At 38.6% G+C, this 21267-nt stretch overlaps 1 protein-coding gene and 1 long non-coding RNA gene across 9 annotated transcripts in view; one reads left to right on the plus strand and one right to left on the minus strand.

The window, feature by feature from the left end:
* The window catches only part of LOC143403166 (uncharacterized), a 34920-nt gene extending 22733 nt beyond the window's left edge, over positions 1-12187 (plus strand). Inside the window, exons 2-4 of one of the 2 annotated variants that reach the window (XR_013091844.1) lie at positions 5050-5151; positions 10964-11058; positions 11930-12187. This is a non-coding gene — a long non-coding RNA (uncharacterized LOC143403166). The remainder of the gene's footprint in view (positions 1-5049; positions 5152-10963; positions 11059-11929) is intronic. The other variant, XR_013091843.1, reaches the window with a different exon arrangement.
* Positions 1-21267, minus strand: part of Phactr4 (phosphatase and actin regulator 4) — a 95071-nt gene that overhangs the window by 17310 nt on the left and 56494 nt on the right. For all 7 annotated transcript variants that reach the window (XM_076860938.1, XM_076860942.1, XM_076860934.1 and 4 more), the window contains 7 exons: positions 11877-12050; positions 10901-10981; positions 9430-9594; positions 7865-8254; positions 3967-4561; positions 3018-3202; positions 243-396 (listed from right to left, as the gene is read on the minus strand). In XM_076860938.1, the coding sequence (XP_076717053.1) occupies positions 243-396; positions 3018-3202; positions 3967-4561; positions 7865-8254; positions 9430-9594; positions 10901-10981; positions 11877-12050 (1744 nt within the window). The remainder of the gene's footprint in view (positions 1-242; positions 397-3017; positions 3203-3966; positions 4562-7864; positions 8255-9429; positions 9595-10900; positions 10982-11876; positions 12051-21267) is intronic.

The raw sequence follows: 21267 nt of genomic DNA on the forward strand, positions 1-21267 counted from the left end.
ATATCGAAGGCTGGGTGTGGTGGCGCACATCTGTAATCCCAGTGGCTCAGGAGGCTAAGGCAGGAAGATTATAAATTCAAACCTAGCCTCAGCAACTCAGCGAGGCCCTAAGCAACTCAGTGAGACCCTGACTTTAAATAAAATATAAAAATGGCTGGGGATGTGGGTCAGTGGTTAAGAGCCCTTTGGTTCAATCCTCAATACAAAAAACAAAAATCCAACTAGTTTAGGCAAAGGCCTACCGGATCAGTGTGTTCCCAATCTGGTGCCGTATTTCATTCCATTCTTCCTTGCTTTTACGAGGCCAAGAATTCAAGTTCAACTCTGGTTCACTGGATCTATGGTTCAACTTCATTGCCAGTGTGTCTTTCCTCTTCACTTTGTTGGCCAGAGCACCTATAAATGAGGAGATAAAAAAAGTGTAGAAGCTTGAAACAAAGGTTCAATGTGGGGCTGTGGTTATGGCAGACCACTTGCCTAGTATGTGAGAGGCACTGGATTCAATCCTCAGCACCACATAAAAATAAATAAAATGCTGTTGATCTTCAACTACCAAAAAAAAAAAAAAAAGAAAAAAGAAAAAAAAAGAGGCTCAACATCATGGGGATCTGGGGAGGAGTCTGAATCAATGTAACTCCCAACTTCTTACTTGGCCTCAAATGATCCAGGGAAAACACAGAGGAGAGGAAAAGTGAAGACATGCAAAAATATTTTCAGCCAGATGGATCTAGATGGCAAAAGATACCTTGTCTCTTTTATTAGCATTATTTTTCTCCTTAATATAAACTGCTAGAGGGGCTGGGGTTGTGGCTGTGGCTCAGTAGAGCGCTTGCCTAGCATGTATGAGGCCCTGGATTTGATCCTCAGCACCACATAAAAATAAATAAAATATTGTGTCCAACTACAACTAAAAATGAATAAACAAACAAATAAATAAATAAAAACTGCTAGAGGAGAGGGAATCTAAGCATGGGACAGTCATTTCAGTTAAAATCTCAGTGTCTTTCACACTAACACCATCCTACAATTTTTTTCCCCCCAGTCCTGAAGACTGAACCTAGGACCTTGTGCATGCTAGCCAAATACTCCACCACTGAGCCATATCCCCAACCCTTTTCATTTCAAGACAGGATTTCACTAGGTTGCCCCAGCTGGCCTCGAATTTTGGATCCTTCTGCTTCAGTCTCCCACATAGCTGGAATTATAAGCATGCATCACCATGTTCAATTTTTCTTTTTTTTTAAATGCGGCTTTGCTACATTGCTCAGGCTGATCTCAAACTCTTGGGCTCAAGTAGTCTTCCCACCTCAACTTCCCAGGTAGAGGAAAACAGGTATATGCCAATGTGTCTAGCTAATTCATTTATTTATACGTTGTGCTGAGAATCAAACCCAGTGTCTCACACATGTTAGGCAAGTGTTCTACCCTGAGCCTAACTCCAGCCCCCTAGTCTGTTTTTAAAGCTGCTTTGCTAATTTTAGAAATCAGGATTCCATATTTCACAATGATTTATAGGCATGAACACATTTTAAAATTTTTCTTTGCCCAATGACAATAAGTTCAGTTTACTGAAGAAAACTCTCTCTTCAACTGAACCCCAGGTGCCAGTTTTTCTCTATTTGGTATTTTTTATTAGTATTATCAAGTTAAATAGCCTTTTTATTGATTGATTGTTTGGTGCTGAGAACTGAACCCAGGGCCTGTAGCACGCTTGCTTGTTCCCTATCACCATTCCCTAGCTCCTCCCTGGATGAATAGTTATGGTTTTAAAATAAAAAAATAAAATCAAACTAAAGCTCAAATGGCTCAATCTACTTGGCTCCCTCTCAGGCACTCTTTTTTTTTAATATTTATTTTTTAGTTCTAGGTGGACACAATATCTTTTTTTTTTTTTTTTTATGTGGTGCTGAGAATCGAACCCAGTGCCTCACGCATGCTAGGCAAGTGCGCTACCACTTAAACCTCATCCCCAGCCCACTCTTTTGTTTTTTAGTGCTGAGGGCTTAACCCAGGAGTGCTTTACCACTGAGCTTCATCCCCAGTTTGTTTGTTTTGCTGAGGCTCAATCCTCCTGTCTCCTGGTTTTATAGGTATGTGTTACTATGCCTGGCTGCTAGGGCTTTTTTTTTTTTTTTTTTTTTTTTTTGGTGATTGAATCCCGTGTCTTACACATGATAGGCCAGTGCTCTAATTTACCAGGGGTTGAAACCAGGGGTTCTTAACCACCGAGCAACATCCCCAACCCTTTATATTTTTTATTTTGCAACAGGGTCTCACTAAGTTGCTGAGGCTGGTTTTGAACATGCGATTCCCCTGAGCTGCTGGGATTATAGGTGTATGCTACTGTATCCAGCCCCAGACCTTTTTTTGTTTGGTACTGCGGATTGAACCCAGGGGTGCTCACCCACTGAGCCACATTCCCAGTCCTTTATATTTAGAGACACAGTCTCGCTAAGTTGCTCAGGACCTTGCTAAGTTGCTGGCTTTGAACTCAATGGTCCTCCTGCCTCAGCGTCCCTAGATGCTGAGATTATAGGCGTGCACCACTGCGCCCAGTAGCCCTAGACCCTTTAAAAATTTTTTTTTTTTGAGACAGGCTCTCACTAAATTTCTGAGTCTGATCTTGAACTTGTGATCCTCCAGCTTCATTCTACTAAGTAGGTGGGTTATAGGTGTGCGCCTAGTTCATGATTAATTTTAACCGAGGAATGACAGCAAGGATGAGTCCTTTACAGTGGCTTCCAATAATAGCTAATCAGATTATTTGACAGAAAAGATACTTGTTTTCATTCATCTTATTTGCAAATAGCTTTATCTATAAAATAATTTTCTTGGGCTGGGGTTGTGGCTCCGTGGTAGAGTTGTGGTTGTGGCTTACCTAGCATGTGTGAGGCACTGGGTTTGATTCTCAGCACCACATATAAATAAATAAAATAAAATTCCATTGACAACTAAAAAAAAAAAAAAAAAAAAAAAAAAGAGAGAATTTTCTCTTTTGCTATTCCTTCCTTTCTTACTCTGATGGCTTTCATCTTCATCCTCTTCATCTCGATATTGAACAGGACCTTCTGAATCTGAGTCACTCTCCTTTTCTTCTTCCTCCTGCAGACACTGTGGTAATTTAGGAATGACTGAGGTAGATGCCACATCTTCAACAAATTCCAAAGGACAGGTTTGCTCCTCCTCTTCTTCATCGTCTGGACTAACAAATTCACATAATTATATTTTCTTTTCAGAAACAAAGATGATACTGGTTTGCAAGATAAAGAACTGAAATATCTATGGGAAAATCCATTAATGAAATAACGTATAAATCCCTCCTTTAGCTTTAACAACAATGCTAAGAAACTTTTAAATACCTATAATCTAAAGGACTCTGGGTTCAAATCCCAGCTCTACCACTTATTAGATATTGGTGCTTTCTTGAATTTGTTTAAATTTATTCTCACAGGCCTACAGAGAAGACATCATTCCCACTTATAGATAACTAAGAAACAGAAAGATCAAGTAACTTACACTTCAACACACTAGGAGTGGTAGAGCTGGGATTTGAATCCAGGGTTATCTCACTATATAAGGCAAGGCTCTTAAGTACCATGTAATTATACTTCACCTTTGTATCTCATAAAAGTAGTGATTTTAATTTTCCTATATATAAACATATAATTTTTATGTCATCATGGAAATCTCTATGAAAAAAAAAGTTACAGAAATCACAGGGTAAAAAAAAGACCTTTTGGCAGAATACTCTTTGTACCTTAAATTTATTCAAATTTTCTTTTTTTAAGTAATTTTGTATGTTTTTTTTTTTTTTTTTGTGGTGCTAAGGATTGCACCCAGGGCCTTGCACGTGCGAGGCAAGCACTCTACCAACCGAGCTATATCTCCTCTTTTTAAAGTAATTTTTTCCAAGCAGGGCTAAGAGTAAAGAAGGAAAAACAAGAAGAAAGCTTTAAAGGCACTCACACTTTCAGCATTTCAATAGTGATGGGAAGTGATCTGGTCCGACCCAAGGTACTGCTGTCCTCAGAAAAGTTGTCACTGTTCTCAAAGAGCAATGAATGAGCTCTGTGAGAACCCTCTAAAGGAGTCATGGGAAGGGGACTGGTCAGGGCCTGTTGAATTCGAATATGTAGGGGGAGTGGGGGCAGCCTACAGGGTACATGGGGCTCCCCAAAGCTTTGGTCCAATATCCTCTTGGGGACTTCCTTTTTCTGATCTTCCTGCTGGGGATCCTCCTGGGCAAGATCTAAGGAAGGTGGAATCTCAACTTCTGGCACAAGTTGAAAAGTCTTAGGAGGGAATGGTGGAGACCGTGGGGGCTCTGGAGGTGTATGAGTAGGCAGCGGGGGAGATGGAGAAGGAGGTGGGATCATCAGCATTGGTTCAGAGCCCACAGAGCATGTATTCGTCTCTTTTTGATCGCTTGGTGTTTTTGTGTTGATGCCAGCAGCCAACTCCGAGGTGGATACCAAGGTTGACAGAATGCCTCTCTTAGGTGGTAAGGGTGGGGATGGTTTTGATAATAATGTACCACTGTTTATTGCTTGGGACAGTTCAGCTGGAAAAGAGAAAGCAACACTTCAATTTAACATCGCTTTACAAAGCTTTGAGGGGCCAGCCCAGGTCTAAAATTAGAGCTGAGCTCAGTCTTAAATCTTTCAAGCAAATTATATAATTTGATGGCTTTGTCATTCCCTATATATCTTATTCTGAAACAAAATCTGTGTTTATTTAGGTAGAGGGCGTAATGAATATAGATATAGTAAAACTCGGCTAAGTATCTCATTTTGTTGCCATGATATGACAACTTTATAACTTGATGTTGGTATACAGTTAATATGAATAGAAACAAAAAAAGCCAATCAAAAGCTCTTTAGTACAAGAGTACTTAATTAAGAAATTTCAATATTCAGTATCAATATTAATATTTGTTTAAAAAACACAATAATGATTCTTCAACTCTGTATTATGAAATTATCAATAAAGACATCTTGAATTTTTTTTTTTTTTTTTTTTTTTTTTTTTTTTTTTTTTTTTTTGAGACAGGGTTTGGTTTCATTAAGTTGCTGAGGGCACTGATAACTTGCTGAGGCATGCCTCAAACTTGTGATTCTACTGTGTGGGCCTTTGGAGTCGCTGGAATTATAGGTATGCGACACATGCTCAGATGACATCTTGAATTTTTATAGCAAATGCAAAGCTCTTTAAAGAAATGTAAGTGCTTTTCTATCTTTAATGTGATATTCTCCTTGTATCACTTGAGATGATACCTGAGGTCACAGATGTTGGGTAACTACAAGCTGGCATGGACTTAGCTAGTATCTTCTGTGGTTACTAGACTCCTATTGTCTCTGATCTTTATTTGTGTTAGCACTTCTTGTTGTCCCTTGTCTCCCATGTTCACTCCCCCTTACACAGTGAAATCCTTGATGGGAGGGGAACACTTATATCCACCAGCATATCCACAGGGCTGTGCACAGAGTTTGGTTCAAGTGGGTCTTCAGTATGTTTATTACATGAGATGCCCTTACTCTGTATCATGATAGTATATATCCCTATGTATCCTCCCAAAGCCCACAATGACTCAGGCACTGATCCAGCCCACTCACTCCCTTGGGAGGGCTCCAGGTAACAAGTGGATCATCACATTTAACCTTGCAAAATAATTAAAGAATAGCTCTCTTTTATCATCAATCTCTAACCATATCTATTGTTTCTCAAATGGTTTCATAAGTTTTCCTGAAATAAAATTTTACTGTCCTAAATCTCATTCCATTGGGGACATTCAAAGTAAAAGGCTAGTTAAAATTCTATTTTTTTGTTTGTTTATTTGATGCTACTGTGAACTGGACCCAGGGGTGCTCTACAACTTAGCTACATCCCTAGGACTTTTTTATTTTTTATTTTGAGGTAGGGTCTCATTAATTAGGCTAGCCTCAAACTTGTAATACTCCAGCCTAGTCTATTGAGTAGCTGGGATTATAGGTTTGTGCCACCATGTCCAGATAGCAATCTGTATTAATAAGACTTGTAGGTGATCCTGTTGAGAGCATAAGTCTAGAAAATGGTTTGAGAACACCAATGTAGAGAAGAGGTCTGGATCTGAGAGTTGAGTTTTTGTCTCTCACTAACTACAACCGTGGTGAGTTACAAAGTCTTCCTGTTCTAATTGCCCTATCTCTAGAACAGATAAAATCAGTTTACTATGGTACAAAGTGGTTTTGAAAATAGTATGAGAAAGCTCTTCAAGTTCCTCAAAGATAAGTCAATGTGGCATTACCCATCTGAGTAATGATACAATAATAATCTTCATCCTGTTTTTATCTGGCCACTCCAACCTGTCATACTCATAATATATCCAAACCTGCTTTTCAGGATTACAGTCACTCCACCCAACTTGGTAATATTAGATAGTCAATGAGCATACTTTTTATTCATCAATTCACTCAGTAACTTTAAGCAGAAATAAGCCTATTATCATTTTTCCTGAAAAATGAAAGTTCACTAAAGATATACATTTCTTTCCTTTCTTGAAAGTTCACTAAAGATACACATTTCCTTCCTTTCTTGAAAGTTCACTAAAGATATACATTTATGTAAAGAAAATAGACCTAAATAATACTGTAGATAAATGCAAAAATGTACTAACCCCATAAAATATTACTGATTACCTTCCCTGCTTTATTGACTTATTTTAACATAAGAGTAGCATTTTTTATTTTGGTACTGGGGATTAAACTCAGGGGCACTTGACCACTGAACCACATCTCCAGCCCTTTTTTGTATTTCATTTAGACATAGATTCTCACTGAGTTGCTTAGCACTTTGCTTTTGCTGAGGCGGGGTTTGAACTTGTGTTCCTCCTGCCTCAGCCTCCTGGGCCACTGGGATTATAGGTTTGCGCACCGCACCCAGCAAGAGTGGCATTCTTAACTTTCCCAAGATAAAACATGATTTTATCACAACAATTTAAATAATACCTTTTGCAGTTCCCATGAAGATACTCTGCCAGGCGCTGAATCACAAGTTACATAGGCATCTACAAAATCATTGTTTTTATCTACTGGACTTGCTCTTCCACTGAGTAAGCTACATCCCCAGCCCTTTTTAATTTTATTTTGAGCCAGGGTTTTGCTAAGTTGCCAAGGATGGTCTCAAACATGCAATGCCTGGTCCCAGTGTTTTTTTGTTTTGTTTTGTTTTGTTTTTTGTGTGTGTGTGCGTGGTGGTGGTAATGGGGATTGAACCCAGGGACAGTCTACCACTGAGCTACATCCCTAACCCTTTTTCTTTTGGAGACAGGCTGTCACTAAGTTGCCTGGGCTGGCCTCAAACTTGCAATCCCTCCTGCCTCAGTCCCCAAGTTGCTTACAGGTGTGCCATCATGCCTATCAGATCCCAAGTTTTTAACTGACAAGTATGCCTTGCTTCTTGTAAGCTGTGGAATTATCCTAACTTTTTTCACTAAGTGCTACAGATAATTTAATGCAGGTTAAACATGTTATGATCTTCACATATATGGTCCTTCAACTACATATATTGCTTTAAAATACTATTATAGGAAATAGATATTAGTCTTTCCATATATGAACTTAATTTTTTTTTAAGGGCTGAAGATGGAACCCAGTGCCTCACATGTACCAGGCAAGTACACCACTGAGCCATAACCCCAGCCCTGAACTCAAGTTTTAGTGATATTTTCATCTGCCTCATTTTAAGAACTTTTCCCTATGCTGAAGACATTCAGATAATATACAAGGTAATAAACACTTTTAGTATGGATCAATATTATACCAACTATCCAATAAAATAACCATCAAAAACCAAACCAAAAATATGAAAGGCCTGAAGACTTACTTACCAATAACAGGGTTGCTATTTCTGTGAGCTGGTTTAGGGGGAGGGATAGGGGGCTGCTTGGCAGGGACCATATGAGAAAGGCTTGGGGTAACAGTAGTGTTAGTGCTGGTAGGAGCAGCAGGCAGAGTCCTGGGTGCTGGGGAAAGGGTGACAAAGGAATTAACAGTCTTTGCTAGGTTTGTGGCAGCAGTCGTGGCAGCAGTTGCTATGTTGGTAGAAGAGGCGGAGGAGATGGACCTTGCCATGCTGCCAGAAGAAGTGACATCCTTTGCTGACCCTTCACTTGCTTCATGAGATGAGGACAATGGCCTTTTAGGGGGAAGTAAAGGCTGTTTTGGTACATTCTCAGATACAGACTCTGCTTCAGAATTAGACTGGCTTCCAATTGAGCCTGTATAATAAAAGATGTGATTACAGGGAGAAAATAACAAGAGAAACTGAAGAGGCAAATATATCTATGAATTTACAGTCAGCTTCATCAATTCTTCCATTTATAGATCTGTTTACAAACTATAGTTCTCTGTTTTCTACAACACTTTTTCCCCCATACTGAAAATTGAAGCCAGGGGTGCTCTAGCACTGAGTTACATATCCAGCTCTTTTTGAAATTTTTTTACTTTGGACAGGGGCTGGGTAAGTTGCCCTGGCTGGTCTTGAATTCACAACATTCCAGCATAAGCCTCCCAAGTAGCTGGGATTATAGGTATGTGCCACCGTGCCCAGTAACCCTCAACACTAAGTTAGTCTCAGTAAGAGGCTCATTATGGTAGGGATTCTTTACACAAAGGACCAGACTATGAGAGGAGGCACAAAAAAAATTCCTTCAGGAGAAGAAACGAAGATGTAGCTTGAAAAAGTCCCATTGAAATCTAATATTTAACATCTTTTCTCTCCTTAAGAATCACACATTTGGGGCTGGGGTTGTAGCTCAGTGGCGGAGTGCTTGCCTAGTACATGTGAGGCACTAGGTTCGATCCTCAGCACCACATAAAAACAAACAGGGTTGGGGCTGGAGAATTGCAACTTAGAGGCCAGCCCCTGCAACTAGTGAGACTCTTATCTCAAAATTTATAAAAGGGCTGGGGATGTAGCTCAGTGATATAGTGCCCCTTGGTTCAAACCCCAGTACCATAAAAAAGAGAGAGAGAGAGAAAAAAAAAGAGAGTGAGTTACAAATTTAGGAATTTTGTGAAGAATTGGGGGTAGAGGGTTCTAATAAATGTTTTAAGTAGTTAATAAATTCATAAAGAACATAATTCTCTCTGAATTTTAGTTCTTTTTTTTTTTTTGTACTGGGAATTGAACTCAGGGCCACTTGACCACTGAGCCACATCTCTAGCCCTTTTTTGTATTTCATTTAGAGACAGGGTCACACAGAGTTGGGTCACAGTGAGTCGTGTCACACTGAGTTGAGGTCGCACCTCGCGATCCTCCTAACTCAGCCTACGGAGCTACTGGGATTATAGACGTGTGCTACCACACCCAGCTTCGTTCTTCTTATTTTCTCACAAATTTGTGTTAAAAAGAATGATCCATGGCTCGTAAATGAAAAATCCAGTATCTTACCCAGTCGTTTCTTTGGGTCCTCTTCTGGAAAAAGACTGTTAACACTTGCTGTTCTTACTGGTTCTTCCTCTACTAGTACTGGACTAGATGATCTGGCACTCCCTATGGGGGTGGTGTGGCCATTCTTTAATACAGCATGACTTAACTTTCCTGGATCCTCACCACCTGCAAGGAGAAAAGAGGACAGGGCCAAGTGGCAAAAGTGGCATGGTCAGACTGTGAGAAGAGCTGGTGGTTTCTATCTTCTCTTATCCTCTTGTGTCCCTCTTCCTGTTTTAGCATATTATGTAGACCTAGGTTACCTGTATCCTTCTAGTAATAGTGTAAGTAATTCCTTTATAATAAATATCTTTTTGCCTATTATATGTGAAGTACCTTTCTATATGAATAAATGTAAGTGATTACAGTGCTGTCAAGGGCTATATTATGTGAAGGGCTATTGGGGTGGGAATGGGTTTGGGAAAGCTTGACAGAAAACAGTGTCTAAATCGAGACTCTGAAAGAGGAGAAGTCTACCACACTGATGAAAGACAGTCTATCTAGGAGGAAGGAAATGTATAAAGGTTAGAAATTATTGGATATATTTGAAGGACTGGCAAGTGATTTGGTTTGGCAGAATATTTTTGTATATAAGAAATGGTTATGGGTAGGATTGGATGGCCAACAAAAGCAGGGCTACGAAGGATAACAAACTAATACTAGGAGATTAAACTGTCATTTTTCAGGCAGGCCTGTAAGAGGTGGGGGTTTAGAATGAACGTGGAAGAGTCTAAAGCAAATAAGTAATAAGCGAAAATGTGCTTCTAAAGATAAAGGTAGCTGGACACAGTGACCCATGCCTGTAGTCCTTGGAACTTGGGGGTGCTGAAGCAGGAGGATCACAAATTTGAGGCTAGATTGAGCAACTTAGTAAGACCCTGTCTCAAAATAAAAAATAAAAAAGGACTGGGGTTGTAGCTAAATGGCAGAGTGAGCTGAGTTCTATCTCCAGTACTACAAAATAAAAAAGGGAGAGAGCAAGATAACTACTATAGTAAGTTACTGCATATGTAAAAAGAAGAGAAATAAAATGCTACCAATATATGATACTATAGTTTTACATTTATAATAAACTGCTTCATAAGAAAGCTCTGACATTATTAAACTAGCAATGAGTGTTGAAATATGACAGAAAATTAGGGCAGAAACATGGGCATAGAGACAAGCTTGATCAAGAAAAGGAAGTAACAACTACTGTGGCAGTTGGCAAAAAGTTGAAGTATACAGAGACAAGGAATGCTTGCCCAAGGATCCTTTGCCAACGACTCAAGAGTTAAAAGACACTTAAAAGGAAGAGTGAATTTGTTTAAAAACTCCCACTCCACCACAAATACAGCAATCACAAAATGAAGAAAGAAAATTCAAATACCTAGTTAGACCCAATCAAAGATCAAGTGCAGAGACAGGCATACGCTATTAATTTGAAACTCACCCTGCTCAGAGTCTTCCAACAGTACCCCTCTTTTAACCAGCTCTTCTCTTGGTTTTCGCATAGATATTTTTCGCTCTAAAACTAACATTGAATTGGAAAACGGCACTCAGAAATGTGGCAGTTGGAAAGTCAACATTACTCTTATTCTTAATCTACAGGTAAAAGAATAAAGTGATTCAAATTTCTACTTTTTAAAAATTATTATTTTTATGTTTTTGTGGTACTTGGAATTTAATTGAGGTGTACTCTAACACTGAGCTATGGCCCCAGGCTTTTTAATTTTTATACTCAGGATCTTGCTAAGTTGCTGAGGCTGGTCTTGAATTTATAAACCCTTTGCCTCAGCTTTTTGAGTAGCTTGGATTACAGGTATATGCTACTGATGATGCACCTGGCTAAATTTCTTCTATTTTTAAGAAAGAAAAGCACAGGGAAACTAACTTCAGTTTTTAAAACTTATTTCTGGGGCTGGGGGTGTGTAACTCAGTGGTAGAGCACTTGCCTAGCATGTGCCAGGCCCAGGGTTCAATCCCTAGCACTGCCAAAAACCAAACCAAACCAAATCCAACAATGAAACTATATTCTTTCACATCCTGTCTTACCGGGAAAGTATCATTTCCAAAAGGAAGTACTCTTACATAATTGTAGCTTAAATGAATTATAATAGTAAGGCATTTATGGATGCACTTTGTGTTGAAGGGAAGTAGGCAAAGTAAAAAAGCAGTAGCACCTTAGATCTGCTACAGTGCAGGAACTCTATTACCACTCAATAGATTCTAATCCCATCAAAATATAAACCTGGAAATAAAGCTACAGAATATAAGGCTTAGTGAATGGCCATGAGCTGTTTAAATTCTAAAAGATTTAACTCTTGCTTTCAATTAGGGCACTACAGGACCTTGGGAAGAGATAAAAAAGTTGGGTACTTGTAAAATAGGGAACTCTTTAACTCAGAACATAAATCTTAATATCTTACCTTCTGATGTCTCTTTAAATTTATCACTGCTTTTTTTTTTCCTCCATTTCCAGGGCTTGAAGATTTTGCCGAAGCCAGAGAACTTGCTTTTTCTTTTGGTGGGAGGTGTTGTGTCTCCAGCTTCCACACTGTCCATGACCATGCCTGGGTCTGCAGTGGGCTGGCCTGCTTCTTCTGTTACATGAAGAAGAGAGAGAGAAGGAAGAGAATAGCCAATTGATTATTTCAGCATCTCTCTAAAATGTTCCTTCCCTCTCTTCCTGTGGTAACTGGAAAGGATTGGAGCAAAAATAAACAATCATGCAGTCAGATTCCTGATGTCACATGGACACCAAACATCAAAATACATATAAGATAAATTACTAAAGGAATCAAACCAAGCTGACATCATCTTAGGGTAAAAATTCAGCAAAATAATCAGAACCAGGTCAAAATCTTTCAAAATGTGGATGTCTTCCCAGTATGTATGACACATCGTGTCACCGAGCAGGAAACTCCTTGGTTAGTGAGTAATTATTTTGTTAAACACTGTCCTCTCTATGCCCTTTTTAGTGTATAAGGTAACCCATCAAGTGTTAACACCTTACTTGTGTATGTTTAGCAGGCTTTTTTCCTTTACAAAAGACTCAAGGTAGTTTTGGAGAATTGGAAGGTGCTTCGAATGAGAGAAGGGTATACTAGAAAGGGTGTTTTAAAATGGAAGGAAATTTTTCAAAGAGTAGAGTGAGATTCCAGTCTGCCTATCAAGGTATCACTTTAGGGACTGTCCTGTTGTTAAGGAGCTAACATGAAATGCTTTATGAAGATATATGTGCAGGATCAAAATGAAAGGCCGTGAGTCCCTCTTAAAATAAAGCATGCAGGATTTAGAAATAGTTAGCTTTATGGTAGAAAAAGAAGCAGCCAAGGCAGGGCCAAGAACTTTTTTTTTTTTTAAAGCAGGAAGGCAACAAAAAAATCAGGAAGGCAACACAATACAACTTTGCACTCCACCTACTGTCCCAAGTTTCTCTGGAGAATTCTAGAGGGGGAAAAAAATCATGTGGAATAAGGGTCCTGGAATCAAAGTGGAACTATTTTATAAAAATGCATCAAGAAACACATGATGTATTTCCTATATAGTGAGGGGAAATAACACCTTTTAGGGAAGGTGGGGTGTAACACATATACTATAAAAATTATCTTCTTTTAACAATGAAGATTTTTTTTCGTAAGAGGAAATATACAACAGATAAGTATTAATGCTTTTTTAGAAATAGTTGCCAAATTTTATCCTTTTTCAGTTGATAAATAGAAGTCTAGGGAAAATGATAAAGGTCAGATTTACACAATTATAATTATCGGTAACTGCAGTGATGACTGCTCATGCATTAGTGTGCTGTCAGAAGACTTCCAGATTCTTTTTTTTTTATTTTATTTTATTTTATTTTATTTTTTTATTGGTTATTCAAAACATTACAAAGATTGCAGAATCACATCGGTTACACATCCACATTTAAGACTTCCAGATTCTGATTACTAAAGTGCAACAGAAGGACATGACACAGGACAGTAACTCTTTTCTTCCTAGATGCATGATTTATTCAAGGGCAACACAGGTCTTAATTGCATTAATTTTTTACACAAAATGTACTAGAATCTGATGGTAACACTGGACCATATATATTTTTTTTTTTTTAAAGAGAGAGAATTTTGAGAGAGAGAAAGAATTTTTTATTTATTGTTTTAGTTTTCGGAGGACACAACATCTTTGTTTGTATGTGGTGCTGAGGATTGAACCTGGGCCGCACGCATGCCAGGCAAGCGCGCTACTCCTTGAGCCACATCTCCAGCCCCTGGACCATATTTTAAAAAGGTAGAGTGAGCTGAGTTCCATCCCCAGAGATATTAGGAGAATTTCTGATATTTCCCCTCAGTGGTACCTTGGAATAGACCCCAAGAGTGGAAGTAGGGTGAACACTTGGTATTGCTTTTGAGAGTTGGTATTTTAGTCAGATATGATGGCCCATGCCTGTAATCCAAGTGGCTGGGGAGGCTGAGACAGGAGGATCACATGTTCAAAGCTAGCCTCAGCAAAAGTAAGGTACTAAGCAATTCAGTGAGACCCTGTCTCTAAATAAAATACAAAATAGAGCTGGGGATGTGGCTCAGTGACCAAATGCCCCTGAGTTCAATCCCCAGTACCCCTCCACCAAAAAAAAGTTGGTATTTTAATTAAGACAGTATTTTGTCAAAAGTGAAATGTCAATGAGAACTGAAGACATTTCAAGACATTCATAATTTTTTTTTAAGTACTGGGATTGAATCAAAGAGTGCTTTACTACTATATTCCTCTCCCTTTTTATTTTTAATTTTGATGAAGTTTCACCAAGTAGCTGAGGATGGCTTTGATCCTCTGGCCTCAGTCACCCAAGTTGCTACGATTACAGGTGTGCACCACTGTGCCCAGAGAACAATATATTTTTGTGTCATATTTTTCTCATAAATTTAAAATGAGAAAAAGGGCTGGGGATGTGGCTCAGTGGAGGAATGCCAGCCTAGCAGGCATAACTCTTGGCTTGATCCCCAGTGCCATAAACAAAAATGCAGAATGAAATCATGAAATCCTTTTAAATCTATTTATGTCTTTCAGCACGTGAACTGGAAACAAATTTAGTTTGTATTAAAAAAAGGCCATTGTAGAGTCAGTCAGGCACAGTGGCACATTGCCCATAATTCCGGTGATTCGGGAGGTTAAGGTACAGGAATTTCAAGTTTGAGCCAGCCTTGACAATTTAGCTAGATCCCATTTTAGTAAACAAAAATTAGCCAGGCATGGTGACACATGCCTGTAATCCCAGCAGCTAGGGAGGCTGAGGCAGGAGGATCATGAGTTCAAATCCAGCCTCAGCAAAAGCTAGGCACTGAGCAACTCAGCGAGACCCTGTCTCTAAGTAAAATATAAAAGTACAAAATAGAGCTAGGTATGTGGCACCTCTGAGCTAAAAAATCCCCAGTACCAAAAAAAAAAAAAAAAAAAAAAAAAAAAGAAAGAGCTGGGAGATGTTGCTCAGTAGTAGAGCACCTGTGTTTCTTTTCTTTCTTTTTTTTTGGTGGTGCTGGGGGTTGAACCCAGGGCCTTGTACATGCAAGGCAAGCACTCTACCAACTAAGCTGTATCCCCAGCCCTGTGTTCAATTCTTAGTACCACAATAAATAAACAAAAGAAAAAGCAAATGTCCAATGTATCCGTGGACGAGTTTAGTCACATCTATCATTAAGAATAGCTCTCCCTTTTTTTTCCCCCCTCTGGTTACTGAACTCAGGGGCACTCAACCACTGAGCCACATCCCCACCTCTATTTTGTATTTTATTTAGAGACAGGGTCTCACTGAGTTGCTTAGAGCCTCGCTTTTGCTGAGGCTGGCTCTGAACTTGAGATCCTCCTGTGTCAGCATCCCGAGCTGCTGGGATTATTATAGGCCTGTACCATGTCGCCAGGCCACAATAGCTCACCTCTTTATATAAAAAGGAAGTCACTGAACACATTGCTGAATACAAACAAACAAACAAACAAAAACCCAGAACAGTTTTTTCTTTGCTTTTGTATACAAATGTGCTTATTTTTCATGTTTATAAAACTCTTGTCTCATGCAGTGGGGTTCAGCCACACCTAGTCTTTCCACAGTTATTATCCCCAACTCATTCTATTCATATTTTTATATTCTTCCTCCCTCCATACTCTCTCCACAACAAACAGAAAATTGTTTCAGTGACTCCCAAATCTATCCAAATACTTGGAATCAGCCCAACTACCTTGTCAACACAGGAGTTAGGACCTAGGAATCTGTTTTTAAAAATCTCACCAGGGGCTAGGGACATAGTTTAATGGCAGAGCACTTTCCTAGTATACACCAGGTTCTGGGTCTCATCTCCAATATAAGCAGGTGAGGGAATCTTACAGGTGATTTTTTTTAAAAAAAATTTTTAGGTATTGGGGATTGAACCTAGAGGTATTCTGCCACTGAGCTCCATCCCCAGCCCTTTTTTTTTTTTTTTTTATTCTGAACCAGGGTCTTGATAAATTGCTTAAGGCCTTGCTAAATTACTGAACTTGTGATACTCCTGCCTCAACCTCCCAAGTTACTGGGATTACAGACAGGCATGTGCCACTGCAACTAGCTCCCGCAGGCTCTTGCATCCCCCACCCCCCCTACATATATATTTTGGAGGCAGGTTCAAAAATTGTTAAAGGCTTTGCTAAGTTGCAGGGGTGGCCTTGAACTTGTGATTCCCTTGCTTCCTGAATCACAGGGATTATAGGAGTATACCACCGAACATGGTATCTCCAAGTGATTCTTATGGTAAACCAGGTTTGTTAATCCAATCCTAGATTATTATTAGGCAATCTCATACATGTTAAAAGATACAAAAGGAGACATCATGCTTCTTTGTTGAAGAAAAACAAATGGGAAAATTATGAAATACTATAGTGTTTCCTACTCAGCAAAGTATTCCTACAGAGGAATTTTTTTTTTAAAGAGAGAGTATGAGAGAGAGAGAGAGAATTTTAATATTTATTTTTTAGTTATTGGCAGACACAACATCTTTGTTTGTATGTGGTGCTGAGGATCGAACCCGGGCCGCATGCATGCCAGGCGAGCGCGCTACCGCTTGAGCCACATCCCCAGCCCCCTACAGAGGAATTTGTGAGGTCTTTCTGGTGTTTCTAGTCTCAAGATAGTTCAAATGAAAAAAAAATTATTTTTCCAGATTTATATTATGTTCCATGTGTACTTATAAAGAAGTGTATTGTACAGTTGTTGGGTGTAGTGTTCTAAATATACCAATTAGTTCAAGTGAATTAATTGTATCAGACAAATCATCACTATTCTTTCTGATTTGCTGTCTTCTTGGTTCTATCAGTTACTGGGATATGAAATTGTTTCTTTTGTGGGGGTGTATTGAACCTAGGGGCCCTTAACCCTAAGCCACATCCTCAGCCCTTGTTATTTTCTTTCTTACTATGCTAACATTTCTTACTATGAAAGTAGATTTCCCTCCCTCCCTCCCTCCCTCCCTTCCGTGTGTGTGTGTGTGTGTGTGTGTGTGTGTGTGTGTGTGAGAGAGAGAGAGAGAGAGAGAGAGAGAGAGAGAGTGTGAGTGAGACTGGGAATTGACCCCAGTGCCTCACACATTCTAGGTAAGTGCTCTCTACCTCTGAAAATTTTTAAAAAATAATTTTATTGTTATTTTAAATTTTTAAAAAAAATAATTTTATTGTTATTGTTTCATCTTTTCTTTTTTAATGCGGTGATGGGAACTGAACCCACTGAACCCACGGCCTCATGCATGCTAAGCAGGTGTTTTACCACTGAGCTATGTCCCCAAGCCCCAGTTTAATTTATTTTTTTTTTTTTTGTATTGAGGACTTAAACTCAGGGGCACTTGACCATTGAGCCATATCCCCAGTCCTATTTTGTATTTTATTTAGAGTCTCACTGAGTTGCTTAGTGCCTCACTACATTGATTAGGCTGGCTTTGAACTCCAGATCCTCCTGTCTCAGCCTCCCGAGTCGCTGGGATTACAGGCATGTGCCACTGTGCCCACCTCCTCTTTTTAATGTTTTATGAGACAGGGTCTCATTAAATTGCCAAGACTGACCTTGAATTTGTGATCCTCCTGTCTCAGCCTCTTAAGTGGCTGGGATTACAGACATATGCCACCAGGCCTAGTACTTCTATACTTTAAAGCTGATATTAGGTGTATACAGATTAAGATTTACTATGTTTTCCTGCTGAACAGAGCCTTTTTTATCAATACAAAATCCGTTCTATTGTTCTAGAAACATTTTGCCTTTAGTTTTTTTGTCTACTTTGATAACAGAAGTGTTGAGTCCATTATATGGTCATGTAGTCAGTGGTACAAGGCTTCCCAAACATGTAAATGGTCCTGGATTTGATCCCCAGCACGACATAAATAGATAGATAGCTGGCAGTGTGGTACCACCTCTAATACCAGTGACTCAGAAGGCTGGGGTAGGAGGTTAAGTTAGTGGCCAGTATCAGCAATTTAGCAAGGTTCTACTTCAAAATACAAAATAAAAAGAGTTGGGGATGTTACTCACCCCTGGGTTCAATCCCCAGTACCAAAATAAATAAATAGATTAAAAATCACAGAATTAGAATTTGGCTTGACCAGGTGTGGTGGTGCATACCTATAATCCCAGCAATTTGGGAGTCAAGGCAGGAGGACTGTGAGTTCGAAATCAGTTTCAGCAATTTGTTTCAGCAATTTAGCCCTAAGCAACTTAGTGAGTTCTTATCTCAAAACAGAAAATTAAGGGGCTGGGGTCTTTTTTTTTTTTTTTTTTAAGAGAGAGAGAGAAGAGAGAATTTTAATATTTATTTTTTAGTTTTCGGCGGACACAACATCTTTGTTTGTATGTGGTGCTGAGGATCGAACCCGGGCCACACACATGCCAGGCGAGCGTGCTACCGCTTGAGCCACATCCCCAGCCCGGGTCTGGGGTCTTAGCTCAGTGGTAGAGTACTTGCCTACCACATGCAAGGCACTGGGTCCATTCTCAGCACCACATATAAATAAAAGAAAATAAAGGTCCACTGACAACTAAAAAAAAGAAAGAAAGAAAATAAAAAGGGCTGAGGATGTGGCTTAGGGTTAAGGGCCCCTAGGTTCAATACAACCCCCACAAAAGAAACAATTTCATATTCCAGTGTTTTCTTACTACTAGTCCTTTTTAAAACTAATTTGTCATCCAGTTATAACTACTTCAAATTTCATAAGGTATTTTATAAATTCTGAGTTCACTTCCTTTGGGAGGAATTAAATTTGGACTTAAATTATATGTAGCAATGATTTAGATTGTTGTTGTATATTACTTTTACATCAGATAACTGATTCTTTTTGTTATTTATAAATTATATTCTGTATTTAGAATCTTTCTTCACTAATTGCTATGCACAATATTTCTTCAGATCTTGCTTCAAGTTGAGACAGATTCTTCATTTCATCATGCTACTGATAAGGCAGGTGGGAGAGAGATAGTACTCCAAAGTCAAACTAGTAAACATTTCTTGTGGAGTCTACTTTAGGAGTGGCTCTGGAAACACAACTTTTAGCTTTTCTAGATCAATACTTATAACTGTTTAAAATAAAATGTCACCCACTCTTTGCTTAGATATTTGCTGAAAGAAATAAATCTTAATTCGTAAAGGATGAAAGATATATAAGAAAAGCTTATAAAAGAAGATGTTGATTATAATTATTCCTAGTGAAAAGGGTAAATTATCTGCTTATCCTTTCCCAAATCCATTATGATAACACCAGAGGGGAATCACAAGAACTTGATTTCACCAAATGTCTTATATATGAAGGGTGGGATCTTCAAGAATTAAATGATAATGTGGAAATATATGGTTGGGAGGCTAAGGTAGGAGGATCTTGAGTTCAAAGCCAGCTTCAGCAACTTAGTTAGGCCCTAATCAACTAAGCAAGACCCTGTCTCAAAATAAAATATAAAAAGGGCTAGGGATGTGGCTTAGTTGTTAAGCACTCCTGGGTTCAACTCTGGTATCAAAAAAAAAAAAAAAAAAAAAAAAAGTTGGGGAGGCAGGTAGCTAAAACCAAAAACTATGTTTCTGCGGTATTTAATAATCCTAGGGTAAAAATGAAGTAAATATAAATTTATATGTTTCATATATATATATATATATATATATATATATATATATATATAATCTAAACTATGATAAAATATGCTAAAAAGAAAACCAGGAGAAACTAAAATCAAAACATTAACAGAAACAACTGGGTACAGTGGCACATGCCTGTGATACTAGCTACGCAGGAGGCTGAGGCAGGAGGATCCCAAACTCAAAGTAGATTGGGCAATTGAGCAAAACTCTATCTCAAAATAACTAATAAAAAAATTATTTCCCATACAAAATTCTAAAAGTATGAACTATTAAGGGAGTTAAATCAGCCAAGGGTATCAGATTACTTTGGTATTTGGAATACTGACATATATAAAAGACAGTAGATTGCTAGTCTATAATCCAAACAATCAATGGCTGATTAGATCTGATTAAGATGTTAGTCTCTGTAGCATTGTTAGATATATTAAAACTGCTATAAAGGTCCATGGACAACTAAAAAAAAGAAAACTAAAGAAAAAAACTTATAGATGAACACATTACACAACAAAAGTCTACTCGGGTACCGTAAAATTACCACTGTATTTTTGCAATGATAAAATTTGTTCTATTTATGTAAATAATGGGCCAAGAATGGTGAAGTTCTCGATTTTATGACCGCTTTCCTCCCATTTCCAATAGGACAAAAGAAATACAGGTTTGGAGTCACACTTACATATCTTACTTGTTTACTCAAACAAGTTATGGGATTTTAAATCGCCTTATGGCGATTCTTTCTACAAGCAACAAAAAAAGGTGTTTTTTTCCTTTTGTCCCAGAAAATAGAGTACACAATGTTAGTTATAGTTTTATGATTGTGTGTTCCAAAGAAAACAAATTTTCTTTTGAGTCCTGTAACTGTAGGCCACTAGGAAAGCATGTTACACAGTCGGGAATCTTGGAGGGAGCAAAGGTTAGGAGAGGAAAATATTTACCCAAATTATACTGGGAGTTTCAGTAGTAGTAGTATCTGAAACCAGGCCCCGATATTTAAACTACTTAGTTTCCTTCTTTCCTTCCTCTCTTCCCCCGCTCTTTCCTGCTGTAGCTCTACCACTGAGCTACATCCCCAGCCCTATTTTGTATTTTATTTAGAAATAGGGTCTCACTGAGTTGCTTAGGGTCTTGCCGTTGCTGAGGCTGGCTTTGAACTTGTGATCCTCCTGCCTCAACATCCTGAATGGCTGGGATTACAGGTGAGAGCACTGTGTCCAGCTGTCCTTTTAATTTTTTAAAAATATTTTTTTTCAATTGTAGTTGGATTCAATACCTTTATTTTACTTATTTATTTTTATGTGGTGCTGAGGATTGAACCCAACGCCTTGAGTGTGTTAGGCGAGCATTCTACTGCTGAGCCACAACCCCAGCCCCTGTCCTTTTAATTTTTTGAGACATGGTCTACTTAATTGCCCAGGCTGGAATCGAAATTATAATCTTCCTGCCTTAGCCTCCCAAATCACTACTATTACAGGTATGTGCCACTGTGCTTGGGTACAATCAATTCTTAAGTTTGATTAAGAATCAAATCAGCCAGGTTTGGCCCAGGCAACTGAAGTCCACAGAAAACTTAAGTTTTCACTAGATTTGGTAATAAAATGACAAATTATTGGATCTGGACGAATTCTACATCTATTTAGGTACCTTATCAGATTCCATTTTTTAATTACTTTTAATTTTGATTAACATATACTAGGGT

Source organism: Callospermophilus lateralis, chromosome 7 (assembly GCF_048772815.1).
Source record: "Callospermophilus lateralis isolate mCalLat2 chromosome 7, mCalLat2.hap1, whole genome shotgun sequence".
NCBI classification, from domain to species: domain Eukaryota; kingdom Metazoa; phylum Chordata; class Mammalia; order Rodentia; family Sciuridae; genus Callospermophilus; species Callospermophilus lateralis.